At 49.3% G+C, this 12,898-nt stretch overlaps 1 protein-coding gene across 9 annotated transcripts in view; it reads left to right on the forward strand.

Moving 5' to 3' along the window:
• The first annotated feature begins 620 nt into the window (after positions 1-620).
• Tmem184b (transmembrane protein 184B) overlaps positions 621-12,898 on the forward strand; it is a 48,933-nt gene continuing 36,655 nt past the window's right edge. For 2 of the 9 annotated variants that reach the window (XM_004845617.3, XM_087213888.1), the window contains exon 1: positions 2,040-2,177. Coding sequence is in view for 3 of the 9 variants with exons in the window: in XM_087213885.1 (XP_087070011.1) it covers positions 633-686 (54 nt within the window). In the remaining 6 variants the exon portion in view is untranslated. The other 7 variants (XM_004845615.3, XM_004845616.3, XM_087213885.1 and 4 more) reach the window with 7 other exon arrangements.

A 12,898-nucleotide genomic window follows, 5' to 3' on the forward strand; every position in this document is an offset into this window, starting at 1 on the left:
CTGCTGGCTTTTGGCCCTCCTTTGTATCCCCCATTTGTATATTTTGTAATGGTAATGTCTGTCTTGTGCCACTGAATCTTGGAAGTGTTTAACTTTCTTTTCATTTGTACAGAGACTGGCAGTTAAGAGTTTGCCTTAGATCTCAAAAGAGGCTTTGGACTTGGAATTTTCAGCAGTGCTGAAACTGTTAGGACTTAGGCAACTTTTACAGATGGACTAAATGCCTTTTCAATAAAAGGATGTGCATGAATCTTCGGGGGCCAGGGGCAGAATGTTATGGGGTGTGTTTAGATGTCCCCCCAAAGCCTCATGTGAATGAGGTGGGGCTAGTTTGGAGGTGGCTAAATCTAGAGAGTGTGATTGATTTGTGGTAGGGATAGGCCTGAGGGCACTAGGATTAAGGGCCCGGAGAGCTACCCAGCCTAAGTAGTCTGAATAAGATAAGAGGGACAGAAAGACTCTCTTTTTTTTTTGATACCGGGGATCAAACTGGGGTCCTCACGCTTGCACAGCAGTCGCTGAAACCACTGAGCTAAATCCCTGGGCCCAGAAAGACTCTCTTAAGGTCCTTTGTTGCTTTTGCTACTGTGAGGGCACCATGAACTGTTTTTCCTCTGCAGCGCCCCTGTGCCATGTGCTACCCTGCCTTGGAGCAAGCTGATTATGGACTGAAACCTCTGCAAACTGTGAGTTAAATAAGCCCTTTCCCCTTTAACTTTGGGTGTCAGGTATACTGTCTCAGCAAGGACAGAAAAGTAATGAACATAGCATTGTTTTGTTTTTGTTTTTTTGGTACGGGGGATCGAACTGGGGTCCTTGAACTTGCTCAGCAGGCGGTGAAACCACTGAGCTAAATCCCAGCCCTCTCTAGCATTGTTTTGACTTAGAGTTATATATTTATTTTGCAGTGCTGGGGACTGAACCCAGGACCTTGTCCATGCTAGGCAAGCATTCTAATGTTGATTTAGATTTTTAAACAATCCCTCTGATTCCTGCATTAACGTAGAACAAACCAGAAGGCAAGCTTAGGAAAAGGGAGATGAGTTGGGAGAACCTTGCAATCATCCTGGGGAGTGGGTGGTGACAGGGGTGGGTGGTTGAAAGAGGTCAGAGTCTGGACGTTTTGGAGGTAGGGTCAATAGGATTTCCAGGTAAGATTCAAGGATGTGTGGAGTTGTGGCCTGGGGACAGGAGCTGGAGTTGCCCACAGCTGACAGGGAAAGGCTGGGGGAGCAGGTTTGCTTGCGTGTTGAGAGGAAGGTGGGCTTGGACCAACAGGTGTTAGTAGACAGCCCAGGAGTATAAGCTGGAGATACAAATAAACTTGTGGATCTTGAGCACATCAACTCAGAACCTGATTGTATTTTATGCTCTTCAGTTAACTGGATAAGACGTGGGCCTGGCCAAAAAAAAAAAAAAAGAAAGAAAGAAAGAAAGAAAGAAAAGGGCCAGGGATTTAGCTTAGTGGTTTCACCGCCTGCTGCACAAGCACAAAGACCCGAGTTCGATCCCTGGTACCCGGTACCAAAAAAAAAAAGATGTGGGCCTGGCAAACGGAAATGGACCAGGCAGCTGTACCTGTACCTGCAGAATTTGGCTAGTAAGGCCCCACAGGGAGGTGAGGCAGAAAGGAGGCACTAAGTGGGGTGGGAAGGAAAAAGCCTCATGTGCTTTATCACCTCAGTACTGTACATGTCCATCCACAATTCCACACGCAAACTTCACTCAAGTAACAGCTGTATTTTGTACCTTCAAAACAGACTTACGTGGAGGAAATCAGGGTTAAGAGGGTGAAGCGTTAGCCAGCCATCACGCGTCAGGGACAGAGTTTGTATCCCGGGGCTTCTGTTCTTGCGCCCCAGGAAGGTCCGTGGTAACGGGGCTTAAAGGGGGGTCTTGGCCAGTGGATTTGCAAGCTGCTGGAGACTGGCGTCGCTCACTCCCCTGGAACAGCGCGCGGGGATTCGCGGCGCGGCCCCTTTAAGGCCGGGCGGGTGATCTCAGCCGTGCTCTCGCCGTCCCGCCCTTCCCGGCAGCGTCCCTACTGCGCCTGCGCCGGCGATCTCCGCGGCTAGCCGGCGGCGGTCAGACCTGGGCTGAGGCGTCGCCCGCCCGCCCCGCCCGCAGAGCCGGTCTCCGCGCGTAGCCTGCACGCGCCACCGCCATGGGCTCCTGAGGTACCCTCCCAGCTAGCCTCGCGCCAGGGCCCCGGGGGAGGGGGCGGCTGCGGACTCCGTGGGGCGGGGGGCTGCTCCTTGTGGGAAAGGCCCACGAGGGGGTCGCGGCGGCCGCAGGTACCCGGGCACTGGGGCGACGAGACGCCCGGCCTGGCCACGTATGGAGGGGGCGTCCGTGGCCTCTCCGAACGGGTTTGTGTTCTCTCCCCGCCCTGTGGGGTCTCGGGGCGGCCCGTGGGTGTGCCCGCTCCCCCTACACGCCAACGTGGCGGGGCCCGCGCGGGGAATGTAATCGGACCTGCCCATGGGGGGGGGGCGGGGACGGAGCGGAGGATGGACAGGCCCCTTGTGCGTGCGGCCGGGAGGGTGTGCTGGCGGCTGGGCGAGAGGGAGGCATCCATGCCCTGCGCCGCGGCGGCGACCCGGGACGGTGGTTGACCAATGCTGCGTGTTTGGAGAGGACGGACAGCAGCCTAGGGCTCCAGGGATATTTGCCTCCAAGGGACCGCAGAAGCTCGTTTAGGTGCCTGTGTCTTGTGGCTTGTTCTGCTTTCTTTCCTAGGCACGCCCTTGGGCTCCTTGCTTGCTCTACTTGCATCAGTGCTAGGTGGCTCCAGGCCATGCCCAGGCAGGGCAGCTGGGGAATGGGCATGGATTCCCAGGCCACATTCTCTCTCAGGTTTGTCAGAGGCTAGACATTTCTCCCCTCCCTCCGTTCCAGGGCATCATGGGGCAAAGCAGGTGTTTGCCTGCCTGATACCTGCGTGTGAGGTGAAGGCCATGTATTATTTATCTGAGTGCTGGGTGTTTTATGTAAGGCAAGAAGTAGCAATCTGTGCCCTGGAGGCTGGTGTGCTGCCGACAACCTGGCACACAAGCTCACCTATACCTGCAGAGACCAAGGTCTCAGAGGTGTGACCTTGGCAGATTGTGTTTGCATCGCCCCTTCCCGAGCTCCTTGTCCACATACTGGGTGGGTTCTTGGGCTCTGCTCCTGAGTGTCTTGTCCAGGGTGCTGTGGGTGTCAGGGTTTTGACCAGGGGGTAGGAGAGCACTAGCAGCCGGGTTTGTGTACCCAAATTGGACACAGACACACAGCGGATGTCCCAGGCATCTGAGGGCTCTCAGGTGGGTGGAGGAATCAGACTTGGAAACAAGTGATGTGAAAAACACAAAACAAAGGAACCGGAGTGCAGAGGTGGGTTCATTGCTGGGCCAGGGGGAGCGAGGCCATCGGAAAAAGCCTCCAGCACAAAGGGACAACTGAGCTGAAGCCGGAAGGGTGGCTGACATTCCTCTGAGGCTTTTGTGCTTTCCTTGAATACTTTCCCAGTTCATTCTACATCAGCTATGTGAGAACTGTTGTTGTTACCCCTGTTTGTGGAAGAGGGAAACTGAGGCTTTGAGGAAATTCCTGACTTTCTTGACCATGATATGGGCAGGCCCAGGTGGGGTCATCCTTGACTTGGTCTCTCCCTTGCCGCCATATCTTGTTGGTTGTAACTTACTGAGCATCTACTACATGCCAAGCACCATGCTAGGGTTGAAGAGGTATGAAGATGAATGGGACCTGTGTCTGCCTTCTGGGGTCTCCCAGGGACATAGTGGCCCCAGTCCAGACTGGAGTTCCGAGTGGCTGTTGTAGGTTGGGCAGGCACTATAACAACCCCCAAGAGGCTTAGGCAATCTACGGTGCTCTTTTTTGGGGGAGGGTTGAAACAGTGTCTCACTGTGTAGTCCAGGTGTCCTTGAACTCACTATGTAGCCCAGGCTGCCCTCGAACTTGCAGTGATCCTCCTGGCTCAGCCTCCTGAGTGCTGGGATTACAGGCATGTACCACCAGGCCTGGCTTTTGTAAGGTGCCCTTGTGGTGGTGGTAGGTTGTACAAAGAGACCTTCTAAATCCTTCCATCCAGGTGGAAGAACAGCTTCCCTACAGGATAATAGGGGAGACCCGCTTGTCCTGGTTCACTCATGCTGGCTGTTCTGTGGGCTCCAGCTTCTGTCCAGAGGCTTCTGTTTTCCCACTTGCTCTGTCTTAGGTTTTGCACCTGGTCGCTGGCTGGCCTGCCCAGCCCTGTCCCTGAGAGGGGCTCAGTGCTATTTCCAGTCCCTCCTGTGCTCATTTCTCTCCATACATTCCCTGGAGTAGAAACGGCCTCTGCAAGGCAGGGTACAGCCTTTATTGTTTTGAAAACGAGCAGCAGCCAGAGTGAGACTGGGGATTTGGAGGGTAAGTTCTGGGAGGCCTGCAGCTGGGCCCTGGGAGGTGAGGGTGGGATCTGCACCAGGACCTCAGCCAAGGCCTGCAGGTGGCCAGCGCTTGCTGGACACCTAGTGCACACTCTGCCCTTGTGGGGTCTCAGGAAGAGAGGCTAGACAAGTGGGTCAGTCTCTTGAAAAGGCTCTGGTTGGCTGAGGGATCCAGTGTGTAACAAACACCACAGGACAGTGTGCTACTTGTGGTAGAGACAGAGGGCCCTAAATGGGCCCCAAGGACATTAGAAACAACAGCTCATTTATTGAGCACTTACTGTGTGCCAGACACAGTTCAGAGTGTTCTTTTTTTGTTGTTTTGTTTTATTTTTGTTTTTTGTTTTTTTAGACACGATCTTGATATTAGTTTACGGTGGCCTTGAACTCACAGCTTCAGCCTCCTAAGTGCTGGGATTACAGGCATGTGCCACTATGCCTGGCCTCAAAGTGCTTTCATGAATTACTTTTTCATTTTCCTACCACCCAAAAGGTGGGGCCATCACCTTATCCATAGAAAGCTGAGCTGGTCTGACCTCAGCCAGGCTCTTCTCTCACTGACCTGGGGTGTGTCAGATGTCTTCTTGGACTTGAAGGATGGGGGTACTAGATCCGTGGGGGAAAAGAAGGGGTTTCTGGTAAGAGGGAACTCCGGGCAGATAGATGTAGAGGCCTGACAAGCCTCATGGCTCAGATGTGGCTGCCATGGCCCAAGTCGTGAGACCTCTGAAGGTCTTGCTGGGGATTTTCAACTTGATCTCAATGTGGTCAACAAGGAGCCTTTGAAAGTTTCCAGAAGGAAGCAACAGGCTCAGCTGTGTGTCATGAAGCAGTGTCATCATCCTGTGTCTTTCTTCCTTCATTCCTGCCGTAACTCCAAGAAAACCTGCCTCCCTCCTCTTTGCTTTCCCTCTGGTCCCTGGTGTCCTCTTAATCTGCTGCCTTTTCTCTTCTTCCAGCAGCTTCTGGTCTGAGGGTCCATGAGCCGCAGGCCAGGCTTCTGGAGCTGCCATTGTCAGGGTGTCTGCTTTACACCTGGTTTCTTGTCTGCCATGAGTTGGCTCCACTGAGCTGTAACTTATTTTATTAGACTGAAGTTCTCCTGGTTCTCCCAGGTTGTGGGGGTCCCACTGACTTCTTGTGCCATCTGAAGCCTTTGGGAGCTGTGGTTAATGGTCTCCACCCCCAGCCATTGGCTCTGCAGTATGGGCAGAGGGGAGGGGCAGAGCCAGGATTGGAGGCAAGAAAGCTGGGTCTAAATTACTGGGTCTCACCTGTAAGCTTACCAAAGGTCCTGCACTGTGAAGATGCAGCCACATGCTAGTCCCACCTTGTTCCCTGCAGGGCTGCAGGCTATGGGGTAGGACAGGTACCCCTGGGGACTTAGTGTGAGTGCTGTCAAAGTGCAGCTGAGGGAGGGTTGTGGGAACTGATGGGAAGAGGATGTGAGGGTGGAAATTGGAACTGGGTGTGGGATAGGAGCTAGAGAATTTAGGAAGGGTCAAAATGATCACTGGGGCCCTGGCAGCAGGAGGGAGAGGAGATAATGAGCCAAGCACTTCTTATGACCTGGAGAGAGAATTAGGAGATGCAGTTCAAATCCTTGCTTTTATTAGCCTTGTATCCTTGGACAAGTTACTTACCAGGTTCTAGTTCTTTTTTATTTTTATTTATTTATTTATTTGAGGCAGGGTCTCCCTTTGTAGTTCAGGCTGGCCCTGATCTATGTAGCCCAGGCTGGCCTCAAACTCATGGTGATCCTCCTGCCTCAGCCTCCCGAGTGCTGGGATTACAAGCATGCACCACCACACACAGCTTCTTTTCTGTGTTTTTTTTTTTTTTTTTTTTTTTTGGTACCAGGCATTGAACTCAGGACCTTGTACTTTTGAGCCAGGCGGCAGAACCACTGAGCTAAATCCCCAGCCCTTCACACCCAGCTTCTAATTCTTGTCTTTTAAAACTAGGAGCAGGGATGATATGGTTTTCTTAATCTCTAAAGTGAGAGTACTGATGCAGAGCTAACTCTACTTGGGACTTGGCGCATGGGACATCCTCAGTACACCAGCTTTTACTATGACCTTATTTTACTATGATGCTTACTTTATTTAGGAGAGTCTCATAGTCCTGTGAGCCAGTAGTGTGTGGGGAGTTGAGTTTGGCTGGGGAAAGAGACATCAAACACAGGACAGTTACAGTTGTCATGGTGCTTTCTTTGAGGGAACATTAAGTCATTCTTAACTGGGCAGACACTTTTTTGGTGAGGTAATAGTTAAGTTGTCACCATGTGAGCTAGTTACAGTAATCCCAGCACTCTGGGGGCTGAGGCAGGAGGATTGCAAGTTCAGGACCAGCCTGGGCAATTTAGCAACTTACTGATGCTGTCTTTAAAAAGGGGGCTGAGGGGGCGCGGGATTTAGCTCAGTGGCATCACACCTGCCTCGAAAGTGCAAGGTCCTGAGTTCAATCTCCAGCACCAAAAAAGAGCTGAGAACATAGCTCAGTACAAAGGCTCTGGGTTGAGGCCATATTATTGGGGGTGGGGGGGGTGGGGGGGGGAAGTTCACCATGTAGAAAGGATGGTCAGGTAGGTTCCAGGCAAAGGGAACATCATGTGCAAAGACCTGAGTTCCTATTTGAAAAATTGTGTGCCTTGGACCCAGCACCTAGCAGGTCCAAAATAAATCTTCATTGACTGTGATCCCAGACTCAGAGAGGCCAGAAAAGGCAGAAGGAGGCCATGGTGAGAACTGGATGGACACCCCAAGTTTCATATTTTCTTATTCCCTCCCATCATCTCCACCTCTGCCACGTAGGTGCAATCTGGTTACCAGGTGGTGAAGACTGCTGCATTGTTAACAGGCACATTTCTTCCAACTCTGCTTCTCCAAAGAGCTGATGAGAAGAAAAACCACATACAGAGGGAGCAGAGGAGCTGGCATCGGGCATTATCTCTTCCCATGGCCATTTGCTGCCTGCTGATGTGGCTGAACCCCAACTTGGGCAAAACATGGTAAAGTGGTTCATGACTTCCACTGGTGACTTTTCCAGTCTTCAGTTAACAGTGGCTCTATGTCTGCAATGAAGCCTGGTGCAGAGTAGGTGCTGAAATAGTTTTCAACTGAACAAATGAACACTTAGATGGGTTAATGGCCTTGCATTAATATCCTTGGATCTGGATATAGCTGTAATTATTCTTGAAAAGTGACAAATGTTAAGGATGATCAGAAGAGGATTGTTTGTTTGGACTGAGGTATCATCCAGAGCGGCTGGAGCTTGAGTCTCGCTGGGGCAGGCGCCTGCAGAGAGACAGGAAGCCTGTCAAACACCCCCTTTTCCTTCTTCTGGGAGCGGAAACCAGAGGGGGAAGATCCCACCCAGAAAATCTTTGTGCCTAACCTGCGTCACTTCCAGCTCTACATTGTTTTTAAAAAGTCACACATCACAAAGTGCATATTGACTCAGGGAGAATTTGGTGGTGTAGATCACAGTTTTGCAGGCTGCTCTGCTGTTAAACATGGTATTTGTTGATTACAGTAAATTTGGAACACAGAAAAGGTTGGGATAAGAATACATATCACCCCGATTTCACAGTCAAGAAATAGTCACTGTTGAAGCTTGGGAACATGTTCTTTCTAGGTATGAATTTGTGTTATGTCATTGTTCACTTAACGCCCCAGGTCATAAGCATTTACTCATGAAATTAAAAAATCAGCTACAGATAGAAAAAAGTAATCCTAATCAGAGCCCTGGGGACTTGTTTCAAGTTCTCTGCAGGAAAGATGAGGTCCCCAACCTTTTTCCAGGATGGCACCATGGCTGAGTAGTACACAGGGCTCTGGCCTAGCCAGAAATCCAGGTGAAGGAAGACCTGTGGAAATCACTTGTCCTCTGTGAGCTTCATCCCCTCAGTGGGGGCTCCTCATACCCCTCTGCCAACATCTTCATGTTGTAAGGCTCAGGTGAGGTCCTGGGATAGCCAACCTTGAGCCCCTACTGCTAGGAGCTGCTTTGGAGAGTGAGCATGTCACATGACTGACTGCAGAGGGAAGAGATCAGGTACGTGTCCACACAGAGTACACTTGTAAGTCTTCTTTTCTAACCCACGGTCCCCTTGAGGCTGGTCTCCTCACTGGGAAGCCCTGATCTGTGGACCTTTCACCTGGCCATCAGAGTGGGTTCCAGGATGGCTGCCTCCTGCCCCAAAAAAGTGGTGGAGTGAGAACTCTGCAAGTTACTGCATCTGTCACCCTGAACAGATTTTCAGGTCAGACAGCCTTTCCACCCTGAGGGACATATGGTACCTTTATTTTCCTCCTGCTGCAATCCCCATGGACAGCCTGCACCAAGGGAGGCCCTGCCCTGCTGGCAAGTGGGTGAGAACTCCTTCTCTGCTGGGCGAGGCTGTTCCTGAAGCCCTGTGGGTCATCATTTACAGAAAAATAACTAGCGAACCACTAACCCTGAATCTACATCAGATCCTCTTGCTCTCTGCCTCCTGCAGCTGTGGATTTTATTTTATCTAGAATGAGCGATGAGTCTGAGATCTCATCAGCAATCATTTTGGATACCTGCAAGGCACAATGATAGGTGTTGACAAAGGGTGTGTGCAAGGCTATTCAATTAATATTAGCAACTAATTACCTTAATTTTGTCTTCACTGGAATTTGTGTAGGGCTTTGAAACTGATATTTCACGTGTGTCCTTTCATTTTATCCTCCCACTGGTCTGGGGGACCTTGGAATTGTTATTACTACTTTGTAGGTGGAGAGCCTGAGGCTCAGAAGGGAAAATTGCCGACCACCTGGGAAAGAAAGCAACAGACTTTCTGGCCTTCCCTGTCCTGAGTGGCCACCCCAAAGAGTCCCCTGTCCACTGGAAAGTCCAGCATATTCTGGTCAAAACTGTGAGCGCCCCAGAAGGCAGCAGTCTGCTCTCTTTGAGGTGGTCTGGATGGCACTTGAGCTGGGGCTGTGTGGACAGCAGAGGTTGGTGGGGGAGAGGTGGGGAGGGTTTCCAGGTAGTGGGACCACCTGGTGTGCACACAGTGGACTGAGGCACAGGCACTGGTTAGAGCCTCACCTCCAGGAGGAGGAGATGCAGCTTTGCAGGTTTCTCAGTGGGATTTAAACAGATGGACATAGGAAAATCTAGATTTACCAAAACAATGTGTCTTTGCTTTGTGAAGAACTATTAATGCACTGTGCATGAGTTAGAAGGATTTTTGTATCATAACCTCCATAGTTAAGCATGCTTTGCTGTTCTGAGTTCCTAGCTGCCCCAAGCAGTGGGCTCAGAGCTTGGGCGGAGATGGGAAGGTTGACAGGGTTCCTTCTTTAAAAGGTGTCTCCCACTCGGGTGGGGGCAGAAGCCCTTTTTTTTCATCCACAGTTGTCAGTAGCTGGGCCTGATTTAGGGAGGCAGAAGGGAGTTGCACCTTACATGCTGCACCTCCTGAGCTGTCCTCACTCAAGGGACACTCACATTCCTTCTGGGGATTGCCTCCGTCCCTCACACACCACTGGCTGGAAGGGCAATGCTTAGGTGGTGATGGCTGTCATATGAATTATGTAACAGGACCAGGAACAGGCAACAGAATGTCACAGAACTAGAGTGTCTTGCATGGCTGGGATGTCCCTGCAGCTTTTGCACAGGATGTAGCAAGAGTTGCTTTTCTGTCACCTGGGATGACTAGAGGGAACCTGGTGGCCTTCAGGCTCTTTGTCCCATCCCTCCCTGCCAGGCCTGCCCATGTCTCCTTGGCACACTGGTGCCTTCACCTAGGGAGGCCAATTAGAGGTGGTGTTGTGGTGACTCGGTCTCTGTCCGCCTTCCCCTGCCCTGGGACCAGAAAGAACTTCAGAGCCAGAGCTGAGAAGGGCTGAGGGGCCTAGTGGGTGTAGCCTTTAAAAAATTTTTTCTGGGACAGTGCTAGGGACTAAATTCAGGGTCTTTTGCATGGTAGGCAAGTGCTGTACTACTGAGCTATGGTCTAGCCCTTTTTATTTTTTAATTTTGATCCAGGATTGTGCTAAGTTACCTGGGCTGGTCTTGAACTTGTGATCCTCCCGGTTGTTGTGGGGTTCCCAGGCTCCTGCTTTTTATCAGTTGGTTCTGCCTCCTCACCCAGATCACACTGCCATGCTGGGCATGAGGTTCATCTTTTGGATGAACACCTCAAGTGTGTTCTATCTCTCTAACAATATTTCTTGGGGTTACATTAACACCCAGCAGCTGCACTTGTAGGGGTTTTCCCTACAGGTGTGTTAACAAGTATGCAAAATTACTTATTTCCAGCGTTAGTCATGGCTGCTTATTTGGAATAGCAGATGGACTTGGTGCACGCCTGTAATCACAGCAGTCTGGGAGGCTGAAGCAGGAGGATTGCAAGTTCCAGCTCAGCTTGAGCAAGTTAGCAATTTAGCAAGATTCTGTCTCAGAATTTTAAAAAGGGGTCTGGAGGGGGCTGCGGATTTAGCTCAGTGGTTCTGCCGCCTGCCCCGCAAGCACAAGGACCAGAGTTCGATCCCCGGTACCAAACAAACAAACAAATAAACATAATCCTTTAAAAAGGGGGGGGGGTCTGGAGATGTGGCTCAGTACAAAAGCCCTGGATTTAGTCCTCATTAAAAAAAAAGTGTCCATTCACAGAGAGCCACAAACAAATTATGACAGAATACTATACAGCCATAAAAAATAAGATAGAAAAAGAAAAAAAAATAAGATAGAGACTCATGCGCTGAGACTGAACACTCATCAAAATAAATTGCTGGGTTGGGGATGTAGCTCAGTGACACCTCGCTTGCCTGGCAAGCACAAGGTCCTGAGTTGGATCCCTGGTACTTGGGAGAAAAAAAGAGATTGCTGGGTGAAAGAATCAGGTATCCCCCCAAGCATGACCCAGGTCCAGTGGACCCATCCCTTACTTTTCTACTGTAAATTTGTACTTTGGTGTAATAGTAGCTGACTGTGTATCTCAGTACCTTTCCCTGAGGGATACAGGAAGCAATCTATGTGTTTACCCACTTGGTATGACAGATGGCAAGGTGTGTGCAAGTGTGTGCAAAAGTGGCAAAACAGGATTTTTACCCACGTTATGGTCTAACTGGTTTTGTGTATATGTTTATCAATGAGCTTCACAGAGGGTCCAATTAGACTCACACCACTCCAGGATTTGTTTTTAAAAAAGTTTTCTTTCAATTTTTCTGGTAGAAGTAGCCCAATTCATTACGATGGCACATGAAAAACCAGATTTGCAAGTTTTGGAGAAGGTCAGAATTGAATCATCAAGTTACTCATGCATGGATGATGAAGATGATCCATTATGGTAAAATACGTGTTTTCATAACAAGAGTGGTGTGTGTGTGATGATGACAACGATGATGATGACGACGACGACTTTGACACATGAGCCAAAGTTCCTGTGACAGTGAAATGGAACAAGAATCGACTGATACAAACACAGAGAATCCAGACCTCCTTGATGAAAAAAACAGCAATGTGAAGGGCTGGGGATTTAGCTCTGGTTCTGCTGTCTTCCCCGTAAGCACAAGGACCCAAGTTCGATCCCCAGTACCAAAAAAATCCCCAGCAAAGTGAGTACGTATTTGACTAGTTGAAATGATGGCCACACAACAAAATGGAATAATCCAATGTTAGAACTAGGTCCAAAAATATAGTGAGGGTCTTGGCAGAGGTGAAACATATTGGACAGAAAGCCAGCCCTGCCATTCAGCTTGGAAATTGTAACAAAATGCTACAAGATGCTGTGAAATACACAAAGGCGGAAATGCAGGTAAAATGTTCTGTATGCAGCAATAGCCATATTAAAAAATATATTATGACACCTCACTAGCTGAACTGAAAGCATTCATATGTCTGCCGTACTTAGCAGGGATTTCTCAGGGTAATTGCAGGAAGTAAAAGACTTAATGGAAAAGTGATGGGTCAAAATATGGCATAAAAATTTATGCCCTTGTAGATGCAAAGCCTTACTATGCTTTCAATTTAGACATTTATACTGGAACTCAGCCATCAAATCCTTAGTCTTATAGTAATAAACCAGATGATGTTGTAAATAGACCTGTTGCTCCCATCTCCCAAACTAATCAGAACATGACATTTGACAATTTGTTTACCAGTTTCTAGTTGATGTTACATTTACTAACAGGGCACAAGTTGACCAGCACAGACTATTTCCAAATGAAATATTACAATTTCTAAACAGAGAACTGTATAGTACAATCTTTGGATTTCAGAAAGATTTACACTGGCCTTGTGAATGACAAAGAAAAACAAACTGGTACTGCTGATATCGACATTGCACCATAATGGAAATATTGATAGGGAAACCTCAACAAAATGGAAGCCTGAGATGGAAACTTTCTACAACAGAACCAGAGGTGGAATGTTATGAGTTATACTGCAACTCTGATGTCACACAAAACACAAAGCATTGGCCAATGGTTGTG

This window comes from Heterocephalus glaber, unplaced genomic scaffold, assembly GCF_053883595.1.
Source record: "Heterocephalus glaber isolate CG9 unplaced genomic scaffold, H.glaber_assembly_v1.0 deba00001444, whole genome shotgun sequence".
NCBI lineage: Eukaryota > Metazoa > Chordata > Mammalia > Rodentia > Bathyergidae > Heterocephalus > Heterocephalus glaber.